General features: G+C 62.7%; 4 protein-coding genes and 4 non-coding genes across 8 annotated transcripts; 7 read left to right on the plus strand and 1 right to left on the minus strand.

Moving 5' to 3' along the window:
• Positions 1-333: 333 nt before the first annotated feature.
• EIF4A1 (eukaryotic translation initiation factor 4A1) lies at positions 334-6,462 on the plus strand. Its single transcript, XM_027568507.2, has 11 exons — positions 334-443; positions 1,811-1,859; positions 2,227-2,359; positions 2,808-2,947; positions 3,985-4,153; positions 4,479-4,588; positions 4,806-4,949; positions 5,026-5,163; positions 5,274-5,363; positions 5,625-5,704; positions 5,810-6,462. The coding sequence occupies exons 1-11, from the start codon at positions 421-423 to the stop codon at positions 5,952-5,954; spliced, it is 1,221 nt and encodes a 406-aa protein (XP_027424308.1). The 5' UTR covers positions 334-420; the 3' UTR covers positions 5,955-6,462.
• On the plus strand, positions 2,394-2,528 carry LOC113908382. The gene has a single exon (XR_003515456.1). It is a non-coding gene; the product is annotated as a small nucleolar RNA SNORA48 (small nucleolar RNA).
• On the plus strand, positions 3,279-3,420 carry LOC113908383. Its single transcript, XR_003515457.1, has one exon. It is a non-coding gene; the product is annotated as a small nucleolar RNA SNORA48 (small nucleolar RNA).
• LOC113908396 lies at positions 4,241-4,381 on the plus strand. Its single transcript, XR_003515469.1, has one exon. It is a non-coding gene; the product is annotated as a small nucleolar RNA SNORD10 (small nucleolar RNA).
• LOC113908359 lies at positions 5,410-5,552 on the plus strand. Its single transcript, XR_003515435.1, has one exon. It is a non-coding gene; the product is annotated as a small nucleolar RNA SNORA67 (small nucleolar RNA).
• A 557-nt stretch (positions 6,463-7,019) lies between the features above and the next one.
• On the plus strand, positions 7,020-9,040 carry CD68 (CD68 molecule). The gene is made up of 6 exons (XM_027568510.2): positions 7,020-7,178; positions 7,259-7,680; positions 7,807-7,926; positions 8,027-8,099; positions 8,209-8,379; positions 8,672-9,040. The coding sequence occupies exons 1-6, from the start codon at positions 7,130-7,132 to the stop codon at positions 8,803-8,805; spliced, it is 969 nt and encodes a 322-aa protein (XP_027424311.1). The 5' UTR covers positions 7,020-7,129; the 3' UTR covers positions 8,806-9,040.
• A 1,302-nt stretch (positions 9,041-10,342) lies between these two features.
• Positions 10,343-13,969, plus strand: MPDU1 (mannose-P-dolichol utilization defect 1). The gene is made up of 7 exons (XM_027568513.2): positions 10,343-10,581; positions 11,924-11,989; positions 12,170-12,302; positions 12,619-12,704; positions 12,819-12,937; positions 13,046-13,156; positions 13,284-13,969. The coding sequence occupies exons 1-7, from the start codon at positions 10,479-10,481 to the stop codon at positions 13,401-13,403; spliced, it is 738 nt and encodes a 245-aa protein (XP_027424314.1). The 5' UTR covers positions 10,343-10,478; the 3' UTR covers positions 13,404-13,969.
• A 163-nt stretch (positions 13,970-14,132) lies between these two features.
• Positions 14,133-15,804, minus strand: SOX15 (SRY-box transcription factor 15). The gene is made up of 2 exons (XM_027568515.1): positions 14,892-15,804; positions 14,133-14,340 (listed from the first exon to the last, which is right to left on the minus strand). Exons 1-2 carry the CDS (start codon positions 15,422-15,424, stop codon positions 14,172-14,174), a joined length of 702 nt encoding a protein of 233 aa, XP_027424316.1. The 5' UTR covers positions 15,425-15,804; the 3' UTR covers positions 14,133-14,171.
• Between the last annotated feature and the right edge of the window lie 210 nt (positions 15,805-16,014).

The raw sequence follows: 16,014 nt of genomic DNA on the forward strand, positions 1-16,014 counted from the left end.
GAAGGGAAGTGGCGGTCTCGGGAGCCCGGAAGTCCCTGGAGGCTGAAGCCTCGCCCCTCGCGCGCGATAGGGCCAGCCGGACCACATGACCCGGGCGCTCTCGCCTCCGCACGTGTAGGGGCGCTGGGCCCCAAGATGGCTGCCAGGCCTCGAGGCCTGACTCCCGTATGTCACTTCCGCACCGGCGAGAAAGGCGGGTCCCACAGCCAATGGGGCTGCGGGGCGGGGCCTCATCTTGATAGGCGTTCAGGTTGTCCAATGGTGGCGGCGTGCCGGAGCGCCTGCGAACTAACGTCACGCCGAGTCGCTCAGCGCTGGCAGGCGGGGCCGAGGCGGCCAAGCCAATGCGATGGCTGGGGCGGGGTCGGGCGCTCTATAAGTTGTCGATAGGCGGGCACTCCGCCCTAGTTTCTAAGGATCATGTCTGCGAGTCAGGATTCCCGGTAAGAAACCCTTTTGCAAAAGGTCGAGGCTACTCACCCTTCCGCTCCCTTCCGAGGGCCCCGCGGGGCGGGCGGGGGCGGAGGGGCAGCCGAGGCCCACCGCCCGGGGCCTCCCCCCGCCCCGCCCCGCCACCCGGGGTTGTACGGGACAGCCATGCCGGGAGGCCCGGGAGGCCCGGTCTTGGGGGGACGAGGGGGCAGGGCCCAGGCCTGGGCAGCGAGCGGGGACGGCCCGGCCCTCGGGGCCTGGCGTGCGAGGCCCGCCTGGAGGCCGCTCCCCGTCCACGACGCGGCGCGCGAGGTCCCGGCGCCCGAGCGCCAGGCGGGGTCGCGACCTGGCGCGGGGGACGACGGCGGCGGTGGCCGCCAGCGCGCGTGGTCCGGGCCGGCGGGTCCGGGCGCCTCTCTGGCGGAGGGAGGGCTCGCGCGCGTTCGGGGTTCCGGGGGGTGCCGACGGGACCACTCGCCGGAGCGGGGGGCGCCCGGGTCCTCCGAGCCGGGCGCTCGGTCGCGCGGAGAGCCGGGGCGGGGCGGAAGAAGCCGGCCGTTCAGTGTGCTGGTTTTCTTGACGGCCAGGACCGAGCCTGACCCCGAGGAGCGGCCGCGTGAGGCACCGGGAGCCCACCCGGCGCCGGGCGGGCGGGTCCATTTTGCCGCACAAGCCGGGCAATTGGCAAACTGCGGATGGGCAGGTCCACTTTCCTTCGGGGGTGAGCGGCCTGAGGTATGGGAGGGCGATGCCATTTCGCGACGGGGGCGGGCGGGTTGTGGATTGTTCCGTGGCGGGGGGAGAAGCCGCCGGGTGGTCGAGGGAGCGAGCACATGGCGGCCCGAGGGGCTCCCCTCCCCCAGCCCGCTTGGCTTCTGAGTGTTGTGCAATCTCCCCCTTCGCTAGCTCGGCTGGGGCTCATTGTGCGCGAGGCCGCCACCGCCCGCGGCCTCCCACATCCGGGCACCGCGAGGGGGGGAGACGGGCTGGAGGGGGTGGGGGAGGGCGCGGGCGGAGTGACGTGGGGGGAAGGGGATGTCCTCCCCTCGCAGCTGGGAGGTGAGGGGCGGGACTTCCGGCGCGCCGGGGCCGCGGGGGTGGGGTGGGGGAGGCGCACGCGCTCGGGCTCGGAGCGGCCCCGGCCCGGGGCACACGGGCCCGGCGGCGCTGACCCCCTCCGGGCCCCGGGAGCGCGGCGGCGCTCCTTGCAGCCTGCCGGGGGCCGGGCCTGGCTCGGTGGTGGAGGAAGGGCTGTGTCCTCGGGGAGCTGGCGGGGTCGGCTCGGGGAGTGGGGCCGATGGCATCGTGCAGGGCCGCCAGCTGCTTGGGGGGGGTTCTGACGCGTCTCAGTTGGCATGCTTCTACTTTCATCCAACAGATCCAGAGACAATGGCCCCGATGGGATGGAGCCCGAAGGCGTCATCGAGGTGAGCTTGGAGCCCTGCAATGTTTGTCCCTCTTTTCTGGGAAAGGCGGTGTCCCCTAATTCCGGGACTGGGGTTGCCTACCTCCCGAGTAGATCTGTCCCCCCCGTTCTAACTGCTTTGTGGTGATTTGTTTAAAATACCACGTCCTGGAGTTGAGTCCTGTGTTTCTGCATTGTCTGGGTCTCTGGTTTTACAAGTGGACTCGCCCTTTAAGGTGATTTCCCAGATCTTGTAGGGCCATGTGGCTTCCCTGGAGGGAGGTGAGGTGGGGGGCTCTGAAGCTCTGGTGCGGGTACAGGGTCCGGCTCTTCAGCGCTAGGACACAGCTTTGTGTCTCCTACCATTGGAATTTCTCTGTATCCTGTAGAGTAACTGGAATGAGATTGTTGACAGCTTTGATGACATGAACCTCTCTGAGTCCCTTCTCCGTGGCATCTACGCCTACGGTTTTGAGAAGCCTTCTGCCATCCAGCAGCGAGCCATTCTCCCTTGTATCAAGGGTAAGATCCCTCGGCCTCAGGACAAGTTCTGGACTGTCCCTGACCTGGGTAGAGTGGCACCTGGTTGGTGGTGCTTGGCTCATATCAGTCAGGGACAAAGCAACTCCTTGTTTATCCCAGCTTGGCTCTTGGTCTGTGCCTGCGTCTGGTTCATGCCCTGGACACACGGATTGCTGGTTTAATTTCAATAAGGTGGTAGTTTAGTCAGCTCATAACTGCTTGTCCGTACCTGTGTTTTAGGCCAGTTTTGTGTAGTGATAAATGAGTTAATCCGACCTGCCCTGATTGTTCCGTGGGGGTATGCCATTGTGACAAGGTAAAGTCTGGGAAGTACTTGATGCTTGCCACATGGTTCTCTCGGGTGCTGATTGATTGATCAGAGCCTCGAACGTTTCCTGATTCTGAAACATATGCACGCTGATAACCAAATGTCTGCTTATCTGTTTAGGTTATGATGTGATCGCTCAAGCCCAATCTGGGACTGGGAAAACAGCCACTTTTGCCATATCAATTCTGCAACAGATTGAATTGGACCTAAAGGCTACGCAGGCCTTGGTCCTGGCACCTACTAGAGAGTTGGCTCAGCAGGTGAGCATGCAGCTTCCTAACTCCTCTCTTGAAGGAATGTTAGAAATAATTACCATAGTCAAAAAAATCAGAGGTGTGTTCCGCAAGGACCACCAGCTCAGCAGAACTGAAGCATGGGGGGAAGAAAGGAACCACCGTGTAAAAGTAGAGAAAATAAGCTGAGGACTTCCGAACCTTTGAAGGCTTGTTAAGGCTAATTATAAGCCGTTTCTTACCTAAACACAATAAGCATTATTTTCTCCACCCATTTCCTGAGTCAAATGAAAAGCCCGTGAGGTGGGGCCTGGCTGGCCTGGCTGGCTGGGCAAGTTTGGCAGCTGTTAATGAACCGACCCCCTGGCAATGGGCAGAGAGACCCCTTGGTGGTGGTGCTCTTGTATCAGCCAGGGGCAAAGCAGACGGACAGTCCTTTGTTCATCCTAGCTTGATGCCTGGATTGGTGGCCAGAGCTGTTTCATGCCTGGGGCACACAAAATCCTAACGATAGATAGACTGTTTTCCCGGGTCTTGGGAGTTCTTAGAAAGGGTCAGAAATGCTAATCTCGTTTAAGTAGAAAAGTTCTGTGGAAAAATCAGGATGATTCTGTGCTAACTGCAAACAAAGGTAATGTACTGCAAGCAAAGCAGAATTCTAGAAGAATTTCAGAGGGCCTTCATGTGTGTGCAGATGCTTTTTTTTTTTTTTAGAGTGAACATCTCCCCTAGCACAGGTCTGTGGCAGGAGTGCAATAGGACACAGGTAGATGGCATTCTGTTAATAAAACTGGTTGCTATGAGATCAAATGAAATGGGTCATTGGTGGCTTTCAGAAAGGGCGGTTATTGTGAATCCTTGTATTCTTAGGAGCCAGACCAAGCTCAAATCCTGAGCCTGCCACTTACTGGCAGTGTGATCTTAAGTGAAGTATCTGCCTGTTTCTTGCCTGAAAAGTGAGTTTAATGGTGCATGTCTGAGTTGGAGAGCATTACATCAGAACCGTTTTAAATGGGGTCTGGCACGGTCGCGGTTAACATACGGGCACTTTTTTCTGGGTCTAGATACAGAAGGTAGTCATGGCATTAGGAGATTACATGGGTGCCTCCTGTCATGCCTGCATCGGGGGGACCAATGTACGTGCCGAGGTGCAGAAGCTTCAGATGGAGGCTCCCCATATCATCGTGGGCACCCCGGGTCGTGTATTTGACATGCTGAATCGGAGATACCTGTGTGAGTCTCTCCTCCCGTGCACGCGCGCCCCCTGCCCCCTGATCCACAGTCTCCTCCACGGTGCCCGGGTGCGCCTGGGAGGGCGTTGCTCTGTGATGAGCCCATGCGTGTCATCTGAGCCTGGCTTCCCTGTCTTCTCAGCCCCGGGGAGTGTTCTGCTTCCCAGGGCTGTCAGCTGGCCTAGCGTGGCAGTTGCAGGCAAAGGATCAACCTTCGTCTTCTGAGAGCAGAGCTCTTGTCCGTTTTCTGTTCTTTATTGGGAAATGGGAGTCTCCTCTCACACTTCCCTAATCACCACCTGTTGGTGTTTTCTCTCTTCTCGTAGCTCCCAAGTACATCAAGATGTTTGTATTGGACGAAGCTGATGAAATGTTAAGCCGAGGATTCAAGGACCAGATCTATGACATATTCCAGAAGCTCAACAGCAACACCCAGGTGAGAAAGAGGTGTACAGCCTCGTGTCGTGGAGTCGAGGGCTCCTTTGTAGATTGTGGGGTGCTTGGGGTAATGGAGCGGAGGAGCCAACAGGAATCCTGGGGTCTCCCCTCAAGCCGTTTTATTCACTGGCTTCTGTTTCAGGTGGTCCTCGGGAATGGGGGAGGGGCAGGTATCGTGGCGGGCCCCCCACCCTGAGGCTGTTCTTTTCTGTTAGGTGGTTTTGCTGTCTGCCACGATGCCTTCCGATGTGCTCGAGGTGACTAAGAAGTTCATGAGGGACCCCATCCGGATCCTGGTCAAGAAGGAGGAGCTGACCCTGGAGGGTATCCGCCAGTTCTACATCAACGTGGAGCGAGAGGTGGGGCCCAGGGCAGGAGGCGGGCCGGCGGGGAGGGGGGGTATAGCCCCTGACTGGTATCCCCTCCCCTTCCCAGGAGTGGAAGCTGGACACGCTGTGTGACCTGTACGAGACCCTGACCATCACGCAGGCGGTCATATTCATCAACACCCGAAGGAAGGTGGACTGGCTCACTGAGAAGATGCACGCCCGAGACTTCACTGTGTCCGCCATGGTGCGTGCTCTTCACCTTGTCCCCGGCGGTGGGGCGTTGGCGCGCCTCACAGCTGCTGCTCGGCGCCCGCGGGCCCGCGACCCACGCCCTCCCCTCTGTTCCCGCTCTAGCACGGAGACATGGACCAAAAGGAACGAGATGTCATCATGAGGGAGTTCCGCTCCGGCTCTAGCAGAGTACTGATTACCACTGACCTGCTGGTGAGTAGGGGGGACGCTGGGAGAGTGGGAAGGAAGAAGGGCAAAAATCCAAGGTGATTCCCTCTCCGAGGGGCCTGCTTGTGCCCCTCTTCAGGAAAGTAGCAACTTGGAAGACAACGTGGCATGCCTTAGGTTGCTGGGGGAGAGGGCGTTGTCCGTTCCTGTGCCTGCCTTTGGCTGCCTACACGGCCTTGAGTCCCTTCCGGCTCGATTGTGTCCCCTCCTGGTTCTCGTGCTGACCTGTCCTCTCCCCTGACCTAGGCCAGAGGCATTGATGTGCAGCAGGTTTCCTTAGTCATCAACTATGACCTTCCCACCAACAGGGAAAACTACATCCACAGGTAAGTGTGGGTCTGGAAGGTTCCCGCAACTCGCCCTGAGCTAAAGTTCTGGTTCCCCCCTTCCGCTGTCATCCCTCGTACTGAGGTGTCGTCGTTTTCCACCAGAATCGGTCGCGGTGGACGATTTGGCCGTAAGGGTGTGGCTATTAACATGGTGACAGAAGAAGACAAGAGGACTCTTCGAGACATCGAGACCTTCTACAACACCTCCATTGAGGAGATGCCCCTCAATGTTGCTGACCTCATCTGAGGGGCTGTCCTGCTACCTAGCCCTACCCAGGCTGCCGTCTGGGGGCTGAAGAGGAGCAGGAGGGGGGAGGGAAGGGAGCCAAGGGATGGACATCTTGTCATTTTTTTCTTTTTTTTTTTTTCTTTGAATAAATGTCACTTTTTGAGGCAAAAGAAGGAACCGTGAACATTTTAGACCCCCTTTTCTTTGGGGCAACAGCTGCCCCAGGCGCCGTCGCTTCTCCCAAAAACACTAATCCATCTCCGTAACCTAGTCGACCTCTAACCCCCAGAGGCTCTCCCCACCCCAGCTGAACGCCTCTGAAGAGGATTCAAGGGGCCATAGTGTCACTCAACCTCATTTGCTGGACCAAATCCGGAGAATCTGAGTTAAATGGCCCAGGGGATTGTCCCCAGGTGGGGGGAGCAGGGGAGAAAAAATGGTAGCCATTTTTACATTGTTTTGTATAGTATTTATTGATTCAGGAAACAAAACACAAAATTCTGAATAAAATGACTTGCAAACTGCCTGTTTGGGCTTCTCATTTCTTGCCTCCCCTTCCCTCCCACCTGTTACTGGGCACACACGTATCTCCGGCCGTGCCCCCCGCCCCCCGCCATCACCCTTACAGACTGCCCTTGGGTGGCTTTTTTTCCCCCACCTCCCTTCTGACGAAGTCCCGTCCACTGGACACCCCGACCTGCTCTGGCGCCGCAGGCGGCGCACCGTCATGAGCAGCTCACGTGCCTCGGCCAAGAGGAAGCGCCAGACGGAGAAGGGAGAAAACCCTTCTACAAGGCCTCGAACAGCCCGTTTCTGGAGAGCGCTGGGGGAGGGCTGCCGGCCCGCTGGTTCTGTAACCCCTTGGGACCGCCACGCGTGCTTGGCGGAGGTAGACTCATCGATCCCCGAGGATCGACTGCCCCCAAACTCACATGTGACATTCTGGAGGCTGTGCGTTCCCACTCGGAAGCCAGGGCAATCCCCTCAATGACAAAAGTTGGTGACTAAGGGGTTGGTGGCTGGGGCTGAGGTGCCTGAGTCAGGCTGGGGGCGGACTGTCTCAGTGACAGGAAGTCCAAAACTTAATTCCTCCTTTTGCAAAGGGAAACAGGGGGAATAGGGCTGAGCAAGCAGCTGGGTCAGACGGGACGGGCCCGGAGCGAGCGGGTGAGGCCAGGTGAGGCCGTTCCGTCATGAGGCCGGCCGTGGTGGTCTTGGGGGCGCTGGTGGGGCTGCTGGCTGGTAAGGAGAGAGGCCAGAGGGGAGGGGGCCCCGGGAGCAGTCGGCCCACCTGCCGCTAACCGGTCTTCCTCTGCTGAAAGCCCAGGGGCAAGGGAACGACTGTCCTCATAAAAAGTCGGCCACTCTGCTGCCATCCTTCACGGTGACCCCGACCCCGACAGCGACAGAAAGCACGGCAAGCCCTGTGACCACGAGCGGCGTAACTACCACAGCGGGCGCCACCAGCCACGAGCCCACGACGGCCACGCACCGGCCCCCGACCACCCCCCGCCACGGAAACACCACGGTGCATCCAACAACGAGCAACAGCACCGCCACCAGCCCAAACGCCTCCACCAGCTCCCCCCACCCAGCGCCGCCGCCGCCACCCCCGCCGAGTCCCAGCCCAGGGCCCCAGGAGGCCGTAGGAGACTACACTTGGACTAATGGTTCCCAGCCCTGCGTCCGGCTCCAAGCCCGGATTCAGATCGGAGTTGTGTACCCGACCCAGGGCGGAGGAGAGGTAAAGCCAGGCGCCGGCGGCGGACGGGAGGGGCAGGGGGGCGAGGCAGGGCCGGGGCGGAGGGGCACAGGGAGCCTCGGCTGACGCGGCTGTGTTCTTACCGAGCTCTCATCTTAACTTCTACAGGCCTGGGGCATCTCCGTACTGAACCCCAACAAAACCAAGCCCCAGGGGGGCTGTGAGGGCGCCCGCCCCCATCTGCTTCTCTCCTTCCCCTTCGGACAGCTCAGCTTCGGGTTCGAGCAGGTACTTCCCCCGCATCCCCCCACCAATCCCTGGCTGCGCTCCTGGCTCCGGGCACGTGGCTGCCCGCTGCCACCCTGAGCCTTCCTGGTCACCTCCCCAGGAGCCACGGCAGGGCGCAGTCTACCTGAAGTACCTGGCTCTGGAGTACAACGTGTCCTTCCCACAGGCAGCGCGTGAGTAGCCTGCCCTCTCGGCGCTCGCCCTGGACGTCTGGGCCCCTGAAGGGACCAGAGCGGGGGGCGGGGGCAGGGACGGAGAGCTGACCCTCCCTCGCTCTTCCAGAATGGACCTTCTCGGGTCAGAATTCATCCCTTCGAGCTCTCCAAGCCCCCCTGGGCCAGAGCTTCGGCTGCAGAAACGCAAGCATCCTTCTGCCGCCGGCTTTGCGCCTTGACCTGCTCCACCTGAAGCTACAGGCCGCTCAGCTGCCCCCCTCAGGGGCCTTTGGGCCAAGTAAGACCTCTTCCTACCCCCTCGAAGCCTCCGCCTGCTGAGACAGCACCCCCCCCCCGCCCCCCCCGTGTCATCGGGCCCATAACCGCCCTTCCTCTCTCAGGCTTGTCAACTGTCCTGCTTCCTCCGCAACTCCGCCCTTCTCCCCTCTTCCTTACTGCTCGGAGTCTTCTAGGGAAGCTCCCCGCCAATCTCCTACTTCCCAACGCCCCCCCCCCCCCACGCCTTCCTCCCTCCTCCCATCTGGGCGCGGCCTCCACCGTGATTCCTGCCGGCCCTCCCTCTCTGCCAGGTTTCTCTTGTCCCAGCGACCAGTTCAACCTGCTGCCCCTCATCATCGGCTTGATCTCGCTGGGCCTCCTCACCCTGCTGCTGGTTACATTCTGCATCGTCCGGAGACGCCCACCGGCCTACCAGCCCCTCTGAGCACCGGTTCCAATACCAGGTGACACCGCAGAGCCCTGCGCTCTCACCACTCAACCGACTCAGCACCAAAGTTACCTTCCCTCTCCGTCTTCAGGAACAAAAGTGGAGCTAAGATGTTCACTAAACGTGCGCAGTTTCTCCTCTCCCGGCCCCAGAATACTAAAACCTGCTCCAACCTCTGTCCTCGGTTTTCCCTGCCCTTCTTGCCAGGATTAAAAGCCCTGAGTGTCAGTCACACGCCTTTCTGCGCCGTCCGTGGTTGAGTCTCAGGGAGCCAGACCGTCATGTGTGACCACATGCCCTCGTCGGTTCATCCCCCAAAGCCTAGCACAGCTGGCGTCGCATCTGCCTCGGCCCCCTTCCTCCTCTTCCCGGGCCTCTGGCTGCTCCAGTACCCCCTTGCCCTCCAAGCCGGTTTCGCAGTCAGAGGTGAAGCAGGTAGCAATGGCCGATGAGTGGGGGTGGGAAGGTCACACCTTCCTGTGGGAGCTCCGTAGCAACAAGAACGCTCTGCCCTGCCCACCGCGTCCAGGGCTGGGTGAGCACGCCGATTAAACCCTCACCGCACCGGGGATGCTCCTATCCCAGCCGTGGCAGCCGTGGGGACTCTCACCTCCACCCCCAATCACCCTGGGCTCCCCCAGGAACAGCATGCCTCCAGCCTGGGCCCCCTGCCCCGGGGGTGGTACCTACGGGGAGCGCGTGGCCGCCCCAGGACAGCTGCCCCGCGTTACAGTAGGCCACGGTGCAATCGCCGGGAAGCCAGGATGGGGCCCGTCCAGCTGCGGGGGCCCTGCAAGGCCGGAGGCCCACCCCACCGCGTCCCCGGGCATCCCGTGTGACCTCGCTAACTGGCAAAGAACTGCTGCTCGACAGCGTGGCCCCTGCAGCGGGCGCCGGGCCACCGGGGCGTAACGGCCGGGCCCGCCTCCACCGGGATGGCTGGGAGCTGGGGTCCCGGCGCGGGGCGCGGGGGGCATCGCTGTCCACGCTGGCCTCTCCCAAGGGGAGCTGCTGGGCCCGGGGCCTCGCCGCTGGGCTCGCTCGGCGGAGGGGCCGGCGGCGCGGGAGGGAACCCTCGGGCCGGGGGGCTCGCCTTCCCCACCGCCTCCTCGTCCCTGCCCAGCAGCTGCGGGCGCACCCAACCGCCAAGGCCCCGGGCGAGCCGGGGAGGGAGGAGCACGGGCCCGCGCGCAGCTCGGCACCTCCGGAGGGCTAACTGGCGCAGGCGGTCCTGCTCCCGCCGACGCCCTTCCCTCGGGAGACGCCGAGACAACAGGAAAGAGGGAGCCACGGCGCCCCCACTCAACGCCCTTCCCGAGACTCATGCTCCTTCTCCCTCAACTTCGAACAAGGTGGGGTCGGCCAGGGGAAGACAAGATGGCGCCGCGCAGGAAGAGCGGAGAAAGGCAGGAGGCTCAGTGTTGCCTCCGAACTGGAAGCGTAAACAAAGGCGCGATAGACGGAACTGCGCAGGCGCAAGCTTGAGCATGCCGTAAAACGCGAACAGGGATGGTGCTTCCGAAACGTGGTCTCTGGCCGAGACCTATTTCACGCTGCTGAAGATGGGGTGGCGTTAGAAAGAGCGGGGAGCAGCGGGGCGGAGGGCCCAGAGCGCGCATGCGCAGCGTCGGTCAATGGCGACCCGGACAGGCGGAAGCTAATTTAGCAACATGGCGGCCGAGGCAGACGGCCCGCTCAAACGGGCGCTGGTGCCGCTTCTCTTACCTGAGGAATGCTACGACCAAATTTTCGTCCAGTGGGACTTGCTTCACGGTGAGCTTTATTCGGCATCCTATCAGAGCTCTGCTGGAGCGCCCTGGGGCCATCAGTGGTGCGTGACTGCGGCCCAGGCGGCGGCGGCGACCCCTGCCAGGCCGAGCCGGGCGGAAGTCATGGCGGAAGGGGGCGGAAGTGTCTCGGCCTCCATAGAGGGGGCTCGCCATATTTGGGCGGGAGGCCGGGGAGGGGTCAGCGGGCGGCCGCAATAAAAGATGGGGAGACTCGCACCGCACAAAACAAAGTTAAAATCTGACCAAATCGTCCCAGTCTTCAATAAGATCAGCCCGGTTAAACGTCTGCCTTCAGCTCGGGTCATGATCCCGGGGCCCTGGGATCGAGTCCCGCATCGGGCTCCCTGCTCCGCGGGGAGTCCGCGTCTCCCTCTGCCGCTCCCCCTGCTCGTGCTCTCTCTGTCGGATAAATAAATAAGATCTTGTCAGCAGTAGACCTTGAGGAGCCGTTGCACTTGCTTCAAGGCCTCTGACGAATCCAGGCTTCAGCGGCACCTCCAGAGGCGCCTTCCGCCCTCCACGTTTGCTCATGGTCTAATCCTGGGGTGACTTGCCTGCAGTCCTCCGTCTGCGGGGCAGGCCCACACGAAGCCCACTGCAGACGCCAGGTCCCGTGGGAGACCTGCCCAGCCTGCCCTTGTCCGTTCCCGGTCCCCCGCTGTGCTCCTGGGACCGACTGGGTTGAATTCATGACTCCCACTGGGCCGAGCTCCTTGGGCTGGAGGTGTGGGGGCGGGGGCCTCCCAGCAAGCCCCTGCAGGGTAACGTAAGGTCTGTGAGCGGGGGGGCCAGGGACAAAAGGGTTCGGGAATGAGTGGATCGGGAGACCTGTCCTTGCACTGGGAAGACGTGTGGATTGGATCGCCTAGGTTGCTCAGAGTAGGGGAATGAAGGATCCCAGGACTCGTGGGCATTGCCCAGTGTTACAAGAAGCTTCCCCCTCCACGCACACCATTTTTATTTATTTTACAGAGAGAGCGCAAGCAGGGGGAGCTGCAGGGAGCTTGACGCGGGGCTCGATCCCAGGACCCTGGGATCACAACCTGAGCCAAGGGCCGATGCTCAACCGACTGAGCCACCCTGGCGCTCGCTCCCACGCCCGTCAGTTTAGATGTAATCGGCATGGCAAAGGCTGTTCTGGAAAGTCAGAGGACAGTGATAAGACTGGGAGCAGGAAGCCCAGGCCCCAGACAGCCCCGGGCTTCCTTGTGTGGGTTTGTCCGCGTCTTAAGGAGCAGCGGCAACCCACGGCAGCATGAAAAGCCCTTGGCCCTGGGCCGGGTTCCAGAGGCGTCCCTTCTGTTTACTCCTGTTTCTCTTCTCAGTCGCCTGCCTCAAGATTCTCCTCAGCAAAGGCCTGGGTCTGGGCATCGTGGCCGGGTCGCTGCTGGGTATGTACCTTATCTTTCCCCGACGTCAGGAGGAGGGCGGAGACCTGAGATGCCAGAAGCTGGGTGGGTCCCTTAACCGGAAGTGGAGGTAACAGGCCTCCCAGTCCACTCCCTGGCTGTGGTGCGGTGCTCCCGAGGGATGCTGGCTCCTCATCCCTGCCCTTCTTGTTCTTTCTCTAGTAAAACTGCCGCAGGTGTTTAAAATCCTGAGAGCCAAGAGTGCCGAAGGGTTGAGCCTTCAGTCAGTAATGCTAGAGCTGGTGGCACTGACGGGGACCATGGTCTACAGCATCACCAACAACTTCCCCTTCAGGTGAGGGAGCCCGCCCTTGATCCCCAAGGGTGAATGTGCACACGTCTAGTGGGGGTCAGGGTGGGGCAGGTAAGAGGGCGGCAAAGCTTAAGTCCTTCTGGAAATCTGGCCGTCTTCTGTGAACGTGATGGGGAGAGGAGAGCATCCCAAGGATGCCCAGGATCTAGACCCGAGTCCATCAGTCCATCCCCACAGGACGGGGCTGCGGACAACGGGGAGTCATCAACAAACTGTGGCCCCAGCTGGACGGGCCATGGAGGCTTTCCCTGCCTCTTTCCAGGCCCACCTTTCTCCCTCCCAACTCTTGACTCTGCAGCTCTTGGGGTGAAGCCCTGTTCCTGATGCTCCAGACAGTCACCATCTGCTTCCTGGTCCTGCACTACAGAGGACAGACCGTGAAAGGTGCTGGGGGGCGTGGGGGGGGGTGGCTCTTGGGGGCCCTGTTGGGAACTCCGGCCTGGGGAAGCCCGAGGACCGGAGAGGCTCATCGGGGCTCCTTACCTCCCTGACCCCCAGGTGTCACCTTCCTAACGTGCTATGCGCTGGCCCTGCTGTTGCTGCTGTCCCCACTGACGCCCCTGGCCCTCGTCACCCTGCTCCAGGCCTCCAACGTGCCTGCGGTGGTCTTGGGGCGGGTGAGGGCTGGGAGCGAGGGAAGGATGCTGGGCGGGGGGGTGGGGTGGGGGGTGGCAGGTGTGAGGAGTCCAGACGGCGGAACGAAGGTTCTCAAACTCCCCCCCCAGCTGCTCCAGGCCGCCACGAACTACCGGCACGGGCACACGGGCCAGCTCTCAGCCGTCACCGTCTTTCTGCTCTTTGGGGGCTCCTTGGCCAGAATCTTCACCTCCATTCAGGTGAGTGCCCCTTCTCCCCTCTAGGGGGCACTAGAGCCCGGCCCTCGCTCCGCCGCCGCCGCCGCCGCCGCCTTCACGCTGCTCCTTCTCTGAACACTTTCTGGGGCCCCCGCTGTCCGTCACGCAGGAGACCGGAGACCTCCTCATGGCCGGAACCTTCGTGGTCTCTTCCCTCTGTAACGGCCTCATCGCTGCCCAGCTCCTCTTCTACTGGAACGCAAAGCCCCCCCGCGAGAAGAAAGAGTAGGGCTGAGCTGGCTGCTGCTGGAGCGCCTGCTGTGTCTCCCGCCGTCCCCATCCGGAACCAGTCCGCTGGTGGGACCTCCCCTCCTTCATCCCTCTGCAATTGTGAAAGTCTCGAGCCGGGGGCTTAGGGGGACCGCGGATCCCCGGAAAGCACGGGGGTAGGGCTCTCAGGCTGGCACTACTGCCCTGTGCACGGAGTGTTAACTCGCTGAACCGTTTGCCTGAGACTCCTCCTTCAGCGCCATTCCCACCTATTTAGGTTTTCTGGGGCCCGAGTCGGCCCTGCCCGCCCCCTCCCCCACGTCCCTGTGGCCCTAGAGGGCAGAGCCGCCGGTGGAAGCAGCTGGGGGCTTGGGGCTGCCTCCCTCCCCGAGCCCGGTTGGGACGGTCTCCAGGACCCCAGTGCTGGGTGGGGAGTGGGGGGATGGAGAATGACTCAGGCAGGGCCCCAGGGTGGGGTGAGGAGGTTCCTGCTCTGGCAGGTCCAGGCGGAAGGGAGTGGGGACTGCTGGTTCCTGCCGCAGTGAGGGGGAACAGACATGGGGCAATAAAGACTCCGAGACAGGGCTTAATTGTAAAAACTTGTGTTCATCCTACAAAAAAAAAAAAAGTGTTTTGCGGGGCGGGGGGGGGGACGGGGACCGTAGCACAGGCCTCCTCTGAACTGGGGTCCAACACAGTTCTAAAGAAGGGTTTGCAGCCTGGGGGGGGGCTTGGGGTGAAGACAAGGGAGGGGGAGCCCTTCCTGGGAGGTCCGTGTCCACGAGGGTTAGAGGTGGGTCAGGGGCAGGGGGGGCCCCAGCAGGGGAGGGCTGTACGGGGTGGGAGAGCCTGGGGGGAGGCAGGGGTTATATTGGGGGAGCAGCTCCCCCTGGAGCCTGGGGTTATTCTGAGGGAGGGAGCACGGCGAGGAGGCCTCTGGTTTACAGTGGGAAGAGCTGCAAAGAGAGAGACACTGGGGTTAGAGCCCGTCCCCGGGCTGGGAGGTGCCGGCAGCGCCCCCCAAGCACAGGTGGGGGTGGGTGGGACCAGCTCTGGCCCCAGAGGTAGAAGCTGCCGTCACCCAGCCCCCGGTCCCTGGCTGCCCGGGCCCCGCTGGGTAGCGCGGGTTGGGGACCAAACCCCGCGGCGCGGCCGTGTCGGGGCACGCTCTCGAGCAGGCTTGCGTGTCGCGCCTGTTTTCGGCAGGCCGGGAAGGGGCAGAGTCGGGCCGGGCCTCTCCTTGCCCCGCGGGCAGGGAGGGGAAGCCGGGTCACAGGAGGGCCAGAAGCGGGGAGGAAACGGGAAATTCGGGTGACTAGAGCAGGATCGCATCCTGGGGGCCGCCACTGCCGGGCTGGGATGGAAACGGCCTCCAGGGAACCCCGGGCCCACCAGAACGCTCCCACCCCTGCGGGGCACTGGGCGGGCGGGGGGCGCTAACACCCCCCCCCCAGGTCCCCCCGGAGTGGCCCGTGCCGGAGCCTCAGCCCGCCCTCCAGGCACTCACCCGTACCCGCCGGGCAGGTAGGCTGCCGAGTAGCCGGGCGGCTGGTACCCAAAGCCTCTGCTCCCCTGGGTGGTCGCGTACCCGGGCCCCCAGACCGGGCCGCCGGCAGCTACACCGCCGCTCCCCGGGCCGAAGTGGGGCTGCCCGGCGCCCGAGCTCTTGGCCTTGCGCCGAGGCCGGTACTTGTAGTCGGGGTAGTCGCGCAGGTGCCGGGCCCGGAGCCGCTTGGCCTCTTCCACGAAGGGCCGCTTCTCGTCCTCGCCCAGCAGCTTCCACTGCGCGCCCAGGCGCTTGGAGATCTCCGAGTTGTGCATCTTCGGGTTCTGCTGCGCCATCTGGCGGCGCTGAGCGGAGCTCCACACCATGAACGCGTTCATGGGCCGCTTCACCTTCTCTAGGGGGAGCCCCCCGGACACCCCCGGGCTCCCGGCGCCCTCCCGCTCCGGGCAGCCCGAGGACGGGTTGGCAGGAGCCGTGGGAGCAGGAGGCTCCAGGTTCCAGACCTGAGCGTGTGAAGGGCCAGGAAGCGCCATGGGGGCGTGGGGAGGGGGGTGGTGGTGGAGGGAAGCCTTGAGAGGGCGTCCTCCGCGCCCTCCCCTCCAAAGCGGGACGTCGATGCCCACACCCGGTGTCCTTAAAATGCAAGGGTCTTCCCAGTCTGCAGTCGTTCCAGAGGAACTCGTGTCCTTATGAAAAGTAGGTGTCGGCCCCAAGTTCAGCGTCCTGAGAATGGAGCCCCTGCTCTCAACCAATCAGGCACACTTTGGAGCGCCGGCACCGCGCAAACCGCGCTCCCCGCTCCCGGATGCCGCCAGGTGCCCGGCCCAGCCCGCCTTCCGCCGAGGCGCGCCCGGCCTCCGAGCAGTCCCGGGCAGTCCCGGGGCCCGGCCGCCACCGCCCCTCTCACCTGGCCTCAGCGTCTGTGGCTGGCGGGTGGGCCAGACCCGGGAACAGCTTTTAACCAGACTCCTCCCCACGCCCTCCCCACAGACCGCGCCTCCTGACGGGCGCCAACGTCCCCCTCCCTTAGGCAAACCCAGGTGTCCTGTTGTTCCCAGCCCCCAACACTCCCCCTCGGGGCGCCACGCCCCCTCCCCACCCAAGACCCAGATGTCAAGCCTTC

The sequence above is a fragment of the Zalophus californianus genome, chromosome 16 (assembly GCF_009762305.2).
Source record: "Zalophus californianus isolate mZalCal1 chromosome 16, mZalCal1.pri.v2, whole genome shotgun sequence".
Taxonomy (NCBI): domain Eukaryota; kingdom Metazoa; phylum Chordata; class Mammalia; order Carnivora; family Otariidae; genus Zalophus; species Zalophus californianus.